At 35.4% G+C, this 17,047-nt stretch overlaps 1 protein-coding gene and 1 long non-coding RNA gene across 2 annotated transcripts; one reads left to right on the forward strand and one right to left on the reverse strand.

Moving 5' to 3' along the window:
- The first annotated feature begins 200 nt into the window (after positions 1 to 200).
- On the forward strand, positions 201 to 1,716 carry LOC135616481 (uncharacterized). Its single transcript, XR_010488350.1, has 3 exons — positions 201 to 808; positions 1,385 to 1,458; positions 1,540 to 1,716. It is a non-coding gene; the product is annotated as an uncharacterized LOC135616481 (long non-coding RNA).
- A 4,751-nt stretch (positions 1,717 to 6,467) lies between these two features.
- LOC135616476 (ribose-phosphate pyrophosphokinase 1-like) lies at positions 6,468 to 16,621 on the reverse strand. Its single transcript, XM_065115709.1, has 9 exons — positions 16,283 to 16,621; positions 14,994 to 15,161; positions 13,059 to 13,307; positions 12,622 to 12,765; positions 11,246 to 11,413; positions 10,939 to 11,008; positions 10,753 to 10,834; positions 9,090 to 9,281; positions 6,468 to 7,865 (listed from the first exon to the last, which is right to left on the reverse strand). The coding sequence occupies exons 1-8, from the start codon at positions 16,373 to 16,375 to the stop codon at positions 9,101 to 9,103; spliced, it is 1,155 nt and encodes a 384-aa protein (XP_064971781.1). The 5' UTR covers positions 16,376 to 16,621; the 3' UTR covers positions 6,468 to 7,865; positions 9,090 to 9,100.
- Positions 16,622 to 17,047: the final 426 nt, after the last annotated feature.

Here is a 17,047-nt window from a genome sequence, read left to right on the forward strand (position 1 = left end):
ATGAGTCTGCTTCACGTACTTCATATAGATCGGGTCGATCAAGGATTGAATATAGTATACTGTTGTGCACAGTAGAGTTTGTCTCATGAGATGTATAAGCCGAAAGGTAGGGGGGGTTTTAGAATTAAAGAAAGAAAAAAGGAATCCAGTTTCAGCATTATGGATATGATGCTGTAAAGATTACGAAGTACAGAATGCATACTCCAAAAGTGTAACAACTAACTCTATTGTTGACATATTCAACGACTCTAGTACAGCTTTTACCCTATATTTCTTGCAACATACCGACCAAGTACTCATACCGGCGCTCCCTGTGAATCCTACTGTGTGGGGTCGGGAACAAGCAGTTGTCCTAACACGATGGCGGAATGGGATCTAGAAGTTTCCATGGAACTGCCGCACTGGCTCTTCTCTGCCTATGGCGCCCATCCACTATAAAGAAAAAGTGACTCGAGGCAGTTATCCAACCATGGTGGCGGAGGTGGCGAACCGGACGTCGCCCCCCTGGAGGAGCTTGGATGGCAAGGTCGTGATGGTCACCGGCGCCTCCTCCGGCATTGGCTGGGACCATTGCCTCGACCTCGCCAGGGCCGGTTGCCGGATCATCGCGGCCGCGCGGCGGACAGACCGGCTGAGATCCATCTGCGAGGAGATCAACGGTCCGGATCGTCAGAGACCTCCGCCATCCGATCGGTGGCGATCGAGCTGGATGTGAGCTCGGGTGAGCCGGCGATCGCGGCCTCGGTTCAGAGGGCGTGGGATACGTTTGATCGGATCGATGGGTTGGTGAACAACGCCGGAATTCGAGGTAAATATTTTTCCCTCTCGTTTTTCTCTTTCTTTTGATGAAGGTAGTTCCGAGATCATCAAGATTTCGGTGCTCAATTCGTAGGGCACTTGCTGTCCTACACGAGAGTGTTCCTTTGGAGTCCTGGATCACACAAAAATAGGAATTAAAGTGGGCATTCAAGAATGGAGAGAGAGAGAGAGAGAGAGAGAGAGAGAGAGAGAGAGAGAGAGGATTGATGGCCGATTCCTTTCTTCTTGGCCATCGGGTTATGCTGTTAAAAGCTTTATGAGCATTTAGATCGGGATCATTATTTGTTGTCGATAAAGCTTAGTGAAGAAGAGTATATATATAATAAGGAGATTGTTCTTTGTGGTTGTTGTTGTTGTCCTATGAGCATTTAGATCGGGATCATTTAGAGAGAGAGAGAGACAGAGAGAGAGAGAGAGAGAGACAGAGAGAGAGAGAGAGAGAGGATTATGCTGGTAAAAGCTTTATGGGTAATTAGATCGGGATCATTGTTTGTTGTCGATAAAGCCATTTGAAGCAGAGCATAGAATGAGATTGTTCTTTGTTGTTGTTCTATGCATGACACAGGAAAGAATCAACCAATGAATCTTGAATTATAATGGGATGTTAGATTGGGAAAGTTTGCTCCGAGTTATTTGGAGGTGGGCTTTTATTCTTTATCTCTTCTTTATTTTCTTGACTAGTATGTTTCAAGATTCTTACACATTAGGACGATGTTGTAGATATTCTTTAAGTTAGGTTTTAAGATCTCAAGACGGTGCCGGCAGGATCCCAGCGTTTGACATGGATTGAACTGTGAGCTTAGCAAACTTCAAGAACTCCTCCAACCATATGAGTTACCGGTGTTATATAGATTGTATAGGTGAATCGATATATGGAAGATGCCTTGAGAAAAGAAACAGTAAGCTGTCTTTGAACTGCTAGTGTGTGATGATTTCTTTTAATCCTCTTCATGTTCGGTTTCGCAGCAAAGATGACGTTCCAATTTTCTTCTCGAAGAATATGTAAAGCTGTATGTATGCTTCCCTTATGTTTCTTACTATTTTTTTCTTACACGAACCTTTATTTGATCGGTAGATATATTATAATCGGAACCTGTTAGGAAAAAGGGTCGGCACTAAGAGGGGGGGGGGGGGAGGGGGGTGAATTAGTGCAGCGGTAAAATAACGACGATTTAAGAAAATCTTTCGTACGTTAAAAAATCGATCTCCGAAAGTGGTTTACTTTTAAAGCGTACGTAAGAGAGTAGTGGATGTAAAGAACAAGTAAAGAGGTTTGAAATTAAAGGTAATTATTCAAATAAATGCAAATCAGATTTTTTAGAGTGGTTCGGTTGTCGTGACCTACATCCACTTCGTCGATTCCCCTTCCGTCGAGACCACCGACATCCACTATCGATCTTTCTTTAATAGGCGAAGAGTTAACATTTAGCACTCACTCCTCTCTCGTACTTTTCTAATACTTAGATTATAGGAGGATTCTCATAAGAGATTTTTATGACGTTTTTCCCTTTTTTAATTTTTTGTGCTTGTGTTTCTTAACCAAGGATGAGAGGGGTATTTATAGGCTTCAAGTTGATCTAAACTTGGAGCTTAAAAATATCTCATCCAGGGTTTCCTGGGTACGGGTGGTACCATCGCTTGCGTTGGGTGGTACCACCACCTAGGAGGTTGTGTTGGACGGTACCATCGCCTAACACCCTACCAGGGGCGATACGATCACCCAGACTGACAATACCACCGCCTGACATAGTCTCAAAGATTGTGTCATGATGGTGCCATCTCTTGGGATATTGTATGGGCCTCTCATTGGGCCAAACACAGTCCTTACATGGGCCCAACTGGCCCCTAATTGGGTTGGCCTAAATCGAAACCCAATTACGTGCTAACTACGAAATCTAAGGCATACTTAAGCTAAACAAGTCCCTATGTCTTAGTTTCTTCTAGCGAGCTTCCGGCGATCTTCCGACGAACTCTCGACAATGTTCTAACGACCTCCCGGCAAGCTCTAGGACTTCAGACGATCTTCTTGGCGAGTTCTAACGAGCTTCTTTGGCAAGCTCCTGGACTTCTCGACTGGTTCTTATAGAACTTCCGACGAACGTTTGAACTTCCGACGAACTCTCGAACTCCCAATGAAATCACATCCTTGACTCTGAAACTTCATTTTGATTTATGCCTTGCTATTGTAGTTAATTCTGCACATGTAAGAACACACTCCGATCTAGACAATTAATACTAAGCATTAATCATGTTGTCCGGTATGTCATTGGTCCCTCGACACTTCGTTTGATTTTTCGGCGCATCGTCCTCTCTTACGGCCTATTACCCAATCGGTCAGTTGACTCCGTAATTCCGATATCCTTGGCGTAATATTCGCTCTTCTTGGTCTGATGCCCGAAGCCTTTTGTCGATACGTCGACCGATCCTCCAACTCAACGTTCAATCTTCTGACATATTTTCCTCCGGCACAACATGATTCTGCTTTAATTATCTCATCCTGATTGAAGCATCCCGTGTCACTCAAAAAGCAGATTAAATCATAAACATTTATCAATCGATTTCATCATTAAAATATGAGATTTAACATAACGGAGTCTTAGCATATCGATTTATAAAAAAGAACTAAACTCGTCTCCTTATCTCTTTTTATGATTCACAAAATTATTATAAGCGATGAATTAGGAATTAAAAAAAGATTAAGAATATATGTAATTAATTAGTTTATGTTCGTTAATTTCTTACGAGAGTTTTTCTAAGCAAGAGCAACTCTAAAATAATATAAGAGTTTTTCTAATTAAGTTAATCTCTTAAGGAATCCATAATATATTTATCTAATTAGATAGGACCATATAATCTAATATTTTTCACTTGACTCATTAATAAAATATTAAAAATTTAAAATTAAAATAAATAAATAAAATTTTATTTAAAAATAATTTTATCTAATTAGATTATGAAGTATTTCAAAAAATATTTTGTACATAGCAATGAATTTTAAAATAAGTCAATAAGCCTAATAAGCACAATAATACTATATTAAATCGTACTAGAACACCGTTAGTCTTTCTTAATATAATTTATAATAACTCATGTAATTTATCTTATCAAGATAATCTTATTATTATATTCAATTATAATAAACATAAATGTAAACATGACAATACAAAAATAATTTTAATTAAAATAATAATAATAATAGTATTCACCTAAACATGTATTGCTAGCATTACCATATCTTTTATTGCTTACTCATAAGCCCTATTATAAGAATATATTTTTTAAATATGTTAGATTGTAAAGCTTCAGTAAATATATCAATAATTATTAAGGTGGTGCTCAGGTTCGCAATTGAGACTTATTATTTTTAAATTTTTTTTTTAGCCATCAAGTACTTTATCTTGTTGTGCTTAAAACCATTAAAGTATTTGTTATTCTTAAAGAAGAGAACTTATATTATCACAAAATAACTTTAGTAGTCTAACAATTGAGTCCACCATGAAATTTCGTAATAAAAAAGTTTGATTTGTAGCCTTAAAGTATGCTACAAATTCAACATACATTATTGATGATGCAATAAGCGATTGTTTTATATTTTTTTAAAAAAATTATCCATGAATATGAATCCTGTAGATTTTTTACTATCATGATAATTTATAAAATCAGCATTTGAATATCCTAGTCTTGTATTCATGTTAGAATATAATTTTAATTTGATTTCTTATATGTGAGCATCTAATTTTGATATCATGATAATTTATAAAATATTAATATAATATCTTATATGTGAGCGTGTAATATTTTATCCCTTACAATATCTCATTACTTTCTTTACAACTTTTCAATGTTCTATTCTTGGGTTTTTGATATTTACTTAGCATTTCAACTGTAAAACTGATATATAGTGTTGTATATGTTTGATCATATAATAGACTTCCAACTATGTATGCATAAGGAATATCCTTTATTTGATTTTTTCCTAAGTTATTTTTATGACACTAATTTTGACTGAATCTTTCATCTTTGGTAATAAGTATATTATTAGCTAAATAAAGTTGTATACTAAATCAGACTCAGATCAATATATCATTTTTGAGATAATCCTAACAATCCTTGATGTATATCCTTGAATATCTCAATACAAATAATATTAACTACCTTATTTTTAAAATTCTTGATAAGAAACTTCTTGGTTTCATACAATAAACTAAGATCACTTATAGGAAATAAAATATCATCCATAAATAAGACTAATATAATAAATTTGCTCCCACTGACCTTTATATATATAGATTCATCAATAGTATTTTTCTTAAATCCAAAAGAAGTCCATAAGATTTTATATATCATTGCTTGAAAGTTTATTTAAGGTAATAAATAGATTTCCTAAGTTTTTAAGCATAACTTTCCTTTCTTTTTTCTATGAATCCTTCATATTGTTTTATATAGATTTTTTTTATCTAAATTCTTATTCAAAAATATTATTTTACATATATCTTATATAACTCAAAATCATAGTGTGCTATTATTACGATGACACGATCTTCAACAAATTCTTTTTAGAAACTAAAGAAAATGTCTCGTTATAGTCGATATCTTCTTTTTAAAATTTTTTTTAGTAAATCTGACTTTGTATCGTTTGATATTATCTCTTAAGTCATGCTTTATTTTAAAGACTCATTTGCAATAAGCTTTTTTACAATTAATAGGCAATTCAATGAATTCTTAGATACCATTCTGATATATTAATTTTAACTCTTCTTTCATTACATTATATCATTTTTTAGAATCACTATTTTTTATGACTTTTAAAAATGATAAGGGATTCTTTTTCATCCCTATGTCATAATCAGATTCTTGTAGATATATCATATAATCATCAGAAATGACATGTCTCTTTTTTATTTGAGATCTTCTTAAAATTATCGATTATGATTGTTTAACAAAATCATTAGCGACAACATCAACATCATATAGGAGCTCATTAATGTTATTTTATTATTCACCCTCATCAAATTTTTAGTGATTTTATAAACAATAAATTTCTCAAATAAGAAATAATAGATGAGTATCAACTTGTATCTCATCGATATCAAAATTGATCTTTCGATATTTTTTACTCCCATTGATTTTTTTATTTTCTAAAAATCTTATATTCTATTATTCTTATACTATTATAATAATAATAAAATCTATATGCCTTGAATTTATTTGTATATTTAATAAAATATTTAAAAATAATTTTTGAATCTAATTTCTTTTCATGTGGATTTAAGATTTTTATTTCTATAGGATAAACCTAAATATGCAGATGTACATAACTCTCCTAAGAGCTTCACCTCACATTAATCAAGTATAGAGAAATAACTCATTATGCTACTAATCATGTTTATAAGAGTATGATTTCGTCTTTTAATAATATCATTCTACCGTGGCACATATGGTAAGAGATACTGAGCATAAATACCCCACTTTTTTAATAATCTAACAAAAGGATCAATATTTTGATAGCATTCATCATATATGCTATAATATTCACCACCCCCCCCCCCCCCCCCCCCCCCCATCAAATCTAATGATTTTACGTGAGACTTTTCATATATTAGATATAATAACTATATTTGGACGAGTCATCTATAAATGTGATGAAATATCTTTCTCCAGTAAAATAGAGAATCGATACTACGTGATGCACATCTTGTACGTCTTGACATCATGTAGTTAACATATCGATATCACATGATGCACATCTTGTCACTACGCAATCGATACCTTAGAATCACATGGTAGATACATCGATACTACATGACCGATACTTCATAGTTACGTGATCAACACCTTGATGTCTCATGATCGATACTTTGACATCACGTAACTGATATTTCAATGTCATATAGTTAACATGTTAATACATAACTGAGGGATTAGTGAATAAGATGCTACCATATCCCAAATTCAACATGATTGTAAATAAGCTACCCCACCTTCGTAACTCGTTGGGTTGACTCATCTAATACTTTCCTTTATAAATTCCGTATAAGTAGCGGCACAAATTTCACTGCCTACGTACGTTTTGATGGCAGCTATCACCTCAAATTGATGCACGACGATGTCGTTTTGGCCATCGGAAAGGAGGGCTTATTCTTCTCGTGTCTTAATGACAGATATCCGACAATATTATGTGTTGTGTCGTTGGAACAGGTGATGGCGCTGGAGCTGTCGAGTGAACTCTATAGCTACTGGATTGTTCAAGTCGGAGATAACAGCCGGTCTGATGGAGAAGCAATGGATGAGCAGAGTGGCAGAAAGAACAGTTTCACTGGGAACGTACGGCACAACCGATCCAGCACCGACATCACTCATGCGTTACCGCATCCACGACCCATCCGCATACATCTTTATTGCCGACGCAGGTCTCAGTCTACCAGGGGTTCCCCTTTCCTCGTCCCTCTGATGCTACTTGGTCTCTTCGGATGCTTTCTACTTATTACCATTCTACTCTACTGGCAGCAAGCGTGTCAGACACATGCGTACCTGTTCCCGAAGATGATTCCTCTGAGTTGCACTACATCAGTGTTCCACTTCTGAAGCCGTTGGATGTTGATGATGTCCCAATAAATTCGTGTGGCAGAAACATGTTATTTAATATAAGAAGATTTCAACTCGATCTGCCTGCCAAGTTGTGCGACGCTTCAAAAAAAGCTCATCTGCATAAGCTGAAGAAAAGGCATGCCTTTATCTTTTTCATCATATTTTAGTCCCTGAGAACAAAAAACGTCTGTTTTCCAGAGCGGAAGCAGTAAATAAAGAGTGACAGTATACTTCCTGCCCATGCGGTGTGGGAGGTTGGAAACAACAGAAAAGTCATGTGCTATTCTTCATTGTTCCCAATCATTCGTTGATGAACACAAAGGCCGGCAATATAACTACGGTTCCTTGAATGACTTCTTTTAGCAAACATAAAAAGACAACAACTTATACTAGCAGTAATTTTTTGGTTTTGCCTGCTCAATTTGCCAAGCCCATGATGAACTTCATCAAAATTCCTCCTACATGAGAGGACACACGAAACAATTAACTTGTGTCGACCGATGCCTGTCCATTCTTTTTAACTTGACAAACTTGTCCCTATATGCATGTTCGGAATCTAAAAGCATCAGTTCAACAACAATAACATAAACATTTCTGCTTGCATTGTCAAGAGCAAGGTTTGCGATACCGACCCATATCGTTCGGTACGAACAATATGTACTGGTCCGATTAGAGATCAGTACACGGACTGCCCTGTACTGAGTGGTACCATAGCTTGACCTCGTATCGAGTGATACGAGATCTATACCGGATGGTAACGATTAAAATCCAATTGTTACAAACCTGTACCGGTCGGTAACGATCAAATTTCAACCGCTACCGATTAAGAGCTGAGATGGTCCTATTTCAAATAGTAAAATTGACCGTTTGAACTATAGGAAAGGATTTTTAAACCTTTTCCTCCCCCCTCTTTCAACTCATATTACTCTCTTAATCTCTTCAACTCCCTCAAACTCATTTTCACTCACATCTAACAATTCAAATCATTTCTTTATAGATAATTCAATATTAACGGAAGGACGATTCAGAATGTACCACAAAACTACTCCTCAAAGCTTGGAAAAGATATGTATCACTATTCTTTTCTAATTTAGATTATTTTTACTAAAATTATACTAAATTTATATTTATTTTCAACTTAAAAACCAAAATCTAGCTTTTTTTATTTTTATTTTTTTAAGTATTTTTGGAACTATTTTGATGTTTTTGAGCATACCAAGCATACCATTGATACGCCCTAGCATGCCATAGTACGTACCGTATCAATCATTGATCGATACATCAGCATAGAAATTGCAAACCTTGATAAAGAGAATAGCTGCCTCAGAAGAAACAGAAAGATGTCATAATCGAAGTTGCATCATTATGACTAACATCAATTAATAAACTTTAGCCTACAGAACTAAACACAGCTAGTACCAAGAAAAATGTTTAAACTAGGAGTAAATGAATGTGCAAATTTAAATAAAAAGGAATCTAGAAATGATTAATCATAAATCTGTTTCACTTTTCAGAACATTGAAAACAATGGCATTCAACTAAAGAATCAAACTTGACAGATGGGATTTGACCTTTAATATGAAAACTTCCAAAATAGATATGAGAACTGAATTGTGAAGTCAATTTAACAATGAAGGTAGAAGTACATTAATCAGTAATGAACAAAGATTAGTAGAAATTACCTGCCATAACCTTACTTGAACATACCACTAACAGAGCCATCAGAATGTATGTGCCAGATGGTCTCAGCTAGAAGGTTTGCAACAGAAAGGACAGTTAGTTGAGAGAAATAATTATGTTCTGCAACTGGGATAGTGTTTGTTATTATCACTTCCTGAAACACACCACTGGACAGCCTCTCTATTGCAGGAGGGCTACAGAAAAAACAAGGCAGAACCTGTTACGACAAAAATACCACGCCATCTAAAAGCAAGCATTTATTTCATATGAATAAAAGAATTACTGGTCACACATGTGGTTTTTTTCATCAACATCCATCAATCACGACAAATTTTAAGTTCCAGATGGATAGTTCCATCAGTTCCAGTCACCTATGGAAGCAATACCATCTCTTCATGCATGACATTGTTCTTCTTCCTTGATTAAAGCATGTGTAGGAGACAGGTTGTTGCGACAGATTGCACATAAATAGATACAGTATTAATATCGATACAGAAATTACTCTGCAATTATTTTCCTATCCTACTTTGTTTGTCGGTAGACAATTTCAGGTCTTCGTTTTACTGCATGCTCCAAAACTAATGGTAAATGTGCAAGATTGGTTGTTGTGACACAGTGCACACAAATGGATACAGTGTAATTAATGATTGAGAAATTACTCTGCAATCATTTTTCTTTCCTGTTTGTTTGTCGGTAGACAATTTCCTGTCTTCCTTTGACTGCACTCTCCAAGACTAATGGTCATTACCATCAGCACTTGCTTGGCTGACTAGAAACAATGTAATGGGTAATGCAAGAGCAGGAGTGCATATCTAACATCCGCAAATTCTCATTATAACCCGCAACTTCTTGGCATATGCAATATCTGTTGTCTAATCTATTCATGTGTTTCCATAAAAATGAAAATGAAGACTAATTTACTATGACTTCATTTGATTGACCGTTTCACTTGATCTTTACTCTAAATATCCTCTTGGATCCTATTTCTTTTTCTACCTTTTCTTGATGCACTAGTTAGTAGTTACTCTTGTCTGGTTGATTGCAAGCACAAGAATTTTATATCATTATGATGTGATCAACTGAAGAATGTACAAGAGATTCTTACAAGAAAAATTTTAAAAAAGTTTACTCGGGAATCTTGTTTAACAAGTTACGCATATTATGGTACAGGACTGAATTTGAAAGAAAAAAAAAGCAAACGCATCCAGGGTGATGATAAGAAGATAGATAAAAGCAGACAATATATATTGGAAAATCAATGAAGAAAAAAAAAATCCTGTAGAAAATCAGAGGAAAAGATTAACGAAAATTCCCTAATTAAACGAAAGAATCAGCACATTTGCTGTCATTTAGAATATTAGCTAAGACCCGTTCTAAACCTACTCTACATTATGCTCTTTAAAGTCATAACCATAGCATTCATACAATAAACCTAATTTATAAAATACTTACTATGCTGAACAGAAGATATCTATTTCATCTAAAAAGAATCAACATCAACAGCAACAGACATCATTGCTGAAGGATGAAAATATCCCAAAGAAAAGAAGGGTTTAAGTAGCTATAACAAGTCTTCCTTACTAATTAAAGTGTTCCGGGAAATTTTCAAACAGTTAATTTTCTATGATTGATATATTATAAATGAATGCGGCATTCATTGCTTACCTAAAAACAGCATGAGTGCAACATGCATACACTGCATTAGCACCTTCCTGCTGTAATAAAGCTGCCGCATTAGTGATAGTCCCTGAATCCATGAAGATGTTAAACAGAAGCAAGAGGAGAAGTGAATAATTCTATTAAAGATGCATCAGTGATGCCAATATGTTAAGTAAACTTGTAAGAGCTTACCGGCAGTATCAATCATGTCATCCACCAAAACAGCAACCTTTCCTTTCACATCACCAATCAAGTTCATAACCTAAAAGATCAAATCACATTTTTAGATGAAGAAATCAGGGCTTTATTCCAGATATAATTCAGCAGAATAAAGTATAGAGAACTAGGTATTATATTCCACAAACAGTAGAGTATATAATCCCCGCGATGGTGTCATGATATTAGATAAAAAGTGCAATATCACTTTTCAACACCCAGGAACAAAATAAAAAAATAATTACAGGTAACGCAAAAAACAACTACATTAACTGCATCTCACCTCAGAAATATTATGGCCTTGACGCCTTTTGTCGACAATAGCTAAAGGTGCATCTGACAACTTCTTGGCAAAACCACGTGCACGAGCAACCCCACCCACATCAGGTGAGACAACAACCAAGTCCTTTGAAGGAATGTTTTTGCTAACCAAGTAATCCAAAATCACAGGCTACATACATCAAAACCAAATTATAAATAGTTAGAGAACTAAACTTTATATACAACAGTCCTTACTGAACACTATAATATCCTCAAAACAGGTTAAATATACCCTAATTTGGAAGGAGGGAACAGACACAACGAACCAAGTGATTGTGCCTGCTCCTTAGATGCTAAAATAAACATAATGTAGCCTTGACATAAAAATTTAAAAGAAAGCCTTGGCATGAAAAATTGTATTAAAAAAAACTAGTGTACAAAGCAAAGTATTTTTATTCTTTATTACTTTCTGGCAATGACATGATAAAATCTACATAATTATTTGTGTGCATGCTCTCTGTCGGTCAACATGTACCATAAGAAGAAACAGATAGGAGTTTGACCATTAACTATATAAAATTATGGAATATCAATTTTTAATTTAATAAGCCTGTCCCAATTCCCCTGAATATCCTTCCAGTCAATGTCAGTGCCCTTCTTGTCATTTCTTTAGATAAATGGAGCAATATGTAAGCTTGACAAGAAAATAAGATAATCATGATAACCAGAAAAAAAAAACTTTCAATAAGAAATAGGTACATGTAATAATTCTTTAGACTAGAACTACTTTTGATATTGCAAGGCAATTGCATAAGTTGCAGAAAGATGCATTAATAGAATCACGTTAAGGTAATAGGATAGCAGTTATGATAAACAGAGATTTATTCCTTGCCACCCTAAGCTATGTTTGAGGTCTCCTTTCTCAAGGACTGAATCCTGATTTCTTTATAGAAGTTTGTGTAATGAATTTTCCACATATAGCTCTTTATTAATGACTTGTCTCATTGACTGGGTCTTTAGCATGTAAGACAAATGTAACTATAAGATGGAATATCTACATAAACTCTTCTCCACAATGTTGCAGAATGAAGTTCTTTATCATGTTCCAATGTTTTTCTTTTGAAGTAACTAATATAAAGAAGTTACTTACTAGTTTCTTTCAATTACAACCAACATCGAGTAACATAATAAGGATATAAATAGAGAAATTTGACCCAGTTTTTGGACTTCATAATAGCTAATCTTTTCCCTATAATAATTGATTTTAGATGGTCTCTTCATTTCATAGGAACAAGCAAACTATCTGATCTCCACTTTGTAGAAATGGGAACAAAAATAGGAAAAGAAAAGTTCTTGTTACAACCCCGAATCTAAATAAAACACATAATGGAGAGCTACCTGGCCATACACTTGGTCAACAGAAATATCAAAATATCCTATTGCCTGTCCAGAATGGAAATCAATAGAAACGACACGGTTGGCTCCAGCTTCTGTGATCAGGTTTGCAACAAGTTTAGCTGCAATGGACTCACGTTCTTTAGTCTGGAAGCATGAACAATTAAGAAATGTCAATCAAAATAATAAAGAACAGATCATCATGATAGATACATACATGAAATAAAAGTATAGACAAAGATGCTCGTGCTAGTGTAAAATTATATATATCTTCAACATGTAATAGGAAATTCTAAGTATCTGGAACCGAAGGAATTAGGTTTTGCTGGAGAATCACATGGCTCAATGACCAAGATGTCTTTTGGTTGCTTTTATCAAATATAAATCAGTAACACCCTGGGGGAATGCCAAAAAAATACGATTGCATTGAACTTATTTACCTTTCTATCTGCTCTACCATATCCAAAATATGGAATGATAGCTGTAATGGATCGTGCGGAAGCTCTCCGACATGCATCTATCATGATCAAGAGCTCCATAAGATTCTCATTTGTTGGGGGGCATGTTGGTTGCACAAGAAACGCATGGCAGCCCCTTACACTCTCTTGCAGTTGCACATAGACCTCCCCATCAGCAAAGCGTTTGATGTTAATCTTACCAAGTTCCATGCCCATGTAGGAGGCAATTTCCTAAGTACATGCAGAAAAGCTCAAAGGATATGAGGTATGAGCATTTGAACAAGAAAAAAAAGCATTTATATTATTAAAAAAGTAAGCAATAAAGCAGCATCAGGATACTAATTCCACCAATCACCACAGTGCCATGCATACTATCTGGTGCTTGTCATCAACACCATAATAATTACACTGGCATTTAAAGTTGCCTATATTTCTCCTTGATTATGTAACATGAACCTAGTTATGTTTTCTTGCTTGCTATTTCAGGAAAAATAGTCAGTGCAAGGGAACTCTGGTCACCAATATGATCTGAATGCCTTGACCTGTGCATTGGCATTACTCGATTAATCAAATAAAGAAAGTGATTTTATACATAAACTCCACCTCAAAAGGCTATATTTAGAGGAAGAACTTCTAACTGACAAGTGAAAACTGACAAAGGGGTCCAAGTGTAGAGGAGGCAGTAAAGATCCAAAAGGATGCTGAGAATTACAGGTTAAGCACAATTTACTACAGCATAACTGCACATAATTCTACATAGTTACATGCTTTTTCTCATATTCATTTAATAGAATTAGTACTAATTGGCCCCACCCACATATCCCCCACCCTGGATATAGAACAAAAGAAAAGAAAATTAAACAGAAAAACAAAAAATGAAAGTTTTTGCATATTTGTCTTTAAAAATTTTCAAGTAAAATTATGTAGCATCGCTGGAAAATTAACATTTGTACACAAGTCTTTTAGGTAAAAGTATCCTATGTCTATTAGTGTTAACCAAAGATCTAAATCAAATTAGGCTTGAACCATATCCTAATAATGGGTTTTGAACCAAACATTGCATGATAAGAATATTAGTATTTTGTTTACTTCATAATCAAGATGGAAACAATAAAGTTTTGCAGGTGCAGAAAAAGTGGAAACTCGGTTCAGCTTTATTAAAAAAAATTTCAATCTTAGTTACAGCAAAGTTTATAGATGGATTCAAATAACACGGTATACAGGCTATATACAAAATTTCTAATGGTCTTCATTTTATTCTTTTTTGGGTGACACAGCCATGACATTCATAGGTGAATACTCAGGCAGCTTGACATGGTAACACTCCTCATGCGAGTGTCCAATCAGCATGGGGAATGCTGCTGGAATTTAAACTTGTGCTTAAGTTTCTTTATATCTTGAAATGAAATTGACATTAATAGCCACAATTATGAGACCATTACAGGTATTGAAAATTTGGAAAAAACTAGCTTGTCAAATACCATTAAATGTATTCAAGTATTAAACAGATCTGCCGAACAATGTTGCTAGATGCAAGCTTTTAGCAACCTAAGATGAGCTTTTAAATTTTAGCATGTTTATTTTGCAGATAACAACTAAGCAACATAGTTGATACTTGATATATCTATTGGATATATTGAGAACTAGTAGGTACCTTGTCCTAACATAAAGGGAACTATCAAGTTTCTAAACCAAAATACTTGGGAACATTTGACCTCTCATTTTATCATTGCTAGCAATTTATTACTTAAGGATCTTGAAAACAATTATAGTTTTAGTGTCTCAGTCATAATAAATAAGTTGAATATTGTTAATCATTTCTGAATATAAATACTTCTTGGAAAACTTGAAACCATAAAGCCCACAAAGTCAAGCATTTGGTGGGACAACAACAGAATAACAAAGATGAGAAAAAACCTGTGCAAGCAGAAGGTTTGCTGACCCAGAGAATATTTTCACTCTACCTTCAGGCTTCACTGTACTATCAGGATTCAGGGCAACTATGCTCTCCTGATGTGTGCATGAGAACCCAGGTAGCGACAATCTTCCATTAGACAGCTGTGATGACTTAGATATGCCTAACCTCTGCAAAAGAAAGAAATATTGACGGAAATGAGTTGCAACTATGGATATTAAAAACTGATAAACTAGGGTCATATTTGATTTTACATAAAGTTGAAATTGCTTCAGCATCTGTCCAGGCATCAGTTACATCGATTACAGAAAGGACTAGAAAAAGCTTAAGTAACAGGTCCTATTCCCATTTCTAAATTCCAGTCTAAGCATGGGAAGTATGTATATGCCATTACCATCAATTCAGTAATGAAAATGATAATAAAAGAGATAGCAAACAGCTGTGCATTGGTGAGCATACATGTGCTTGCTCCAAATAAGATACATGTTGATCCTCCACTCTTCAACATTATAGCCAGTACTTCAATGCAATGTCTAGCTTCAGTTTGATATTTGAGATCCCTATCTTAAGTTGATCAAGAGGTGTTCCCTAATTCACTGCAACTTTAACTGATGTTGACCCATATACACATTGAACAGTGACATCCTATGTAAAAAAAGATGCTGAGCCGTAAGTGATCTGCCATATCCATACTTGAGTAATGTGTTTCAGATAATTCAAAAAAATAAGTAAAAGTACTGTCTCCTCTCCCTATGATGCTTATTCTTGCAACCTCGAGTTTTTCATTGGTAATGATCTTTTCAGAAATTCATTGAGAAGCATCATCATGTCGTGTATCTCGAAAATTCATCCAAAGGGCTGGCTGAGGAGATGGATTCAAAGCCTCCCACCTGTTCTTACTAATGTTTCTAATGTATATGATTTGAAAACTGTCCTCGCCATAAAATGAATCTTTCGCACATGGGACAGGCCCGTAAATCAAGTCTCTTCCATCAATCAACTTTAGGAACATTGTTACATATATTGTTCATTTGGTCTAGTTCTTTGTTCTTTCAGTATCGATCGATCTAAGTTGCGAGATCTAATCTTATTTCTGTTTATTGAGTGTGGCAAGTCGCTACAATTTGCTTCTTGCTATTTGAGAGTAAGAGTGCCTATTACCTCATGATCACCTAAGGTCAAGCCTAATAATTAGCCACAAAGCCCTCAGAGGTCCCATTTTCGAAACATAACACGCCGTCAAAGAAAAAGGAAAAGGAAGAAAAAGAAAATGGAAAGAGATACAGCATACCATGTGAACAGGCAGAGGCGCCTGATTGAACCCCGATTTGCATGCGAGAAGAGGCGGAGCTGCAGGCGTCGTGAACACAGAGGAAATGACCATGGTCGCCGTGTGGAACCCGACAGAAACTGGAAAGCGGATGCGCCTCGGATGGGGGAATGAGAATCGGGTAACGGACGAGGAACGAAGTGGGTATATGGGAAGAATATCCGGAAGGTGAATGAACGGAAGACAGGGGGAGGAAGAGGGGATGAACCTCCAGAACAGGAAAGTTCTTCCGCCCCATTATCTCTCTCTTCTTTCCCTCGCTGGCTCTCGAGTGCCTTCTTTGAATCTTCGAAGGGCTCATTTGTGGAGCTTTTCCGCCCTTTTACTCGCACATTTCTATGCCTTTCATCGCTTTAAAATATGGAAAAGGCAAGTAATTATTATATTACATTGCATACATTTTTTAATTTGGAAAATTATTATTTCGCTTTGATTGACGGATTACACAATGATCAAAAAGTACATACTGATAAGATCCTAAAGTTTTATCGTCGATACCAAATGATAAGACCTTAAAGATCCTAAAGTCTTATCGTCGCTCTGATACCAAATGATAAGACAAAAGAGGAGAAATGAGGCCCTCCTTGATCGTTTCAATGAGGCCCTCCTTGATCGTTTCGAGGGGATCGGTCTCCTAGGGTTTGTCCAAAGATAGAATAGTATTTTTCATAGAAAAAAAAGTAGTTACATCCCTATTTATAGAGTTTCACCGTTCATCAGAACTTG

The sequence above is a fragment of the Musa acuminata genome, chromosome BXJ1-3 (assembly GCF_036884655.1).
Source record: "Musa acuminata AAA Group cultivar baxijiao chromosome BXJ1-3, Cavendish_Baxijiao_AAA, whole genome shotgun sequence".
Classification (NCBI taxonomy): Eukaryota; Viridiplantae; Streptophyta; class Magnoliopsida; order Zingiberales; family Musaceae; genus Musa; species Musa acuminata.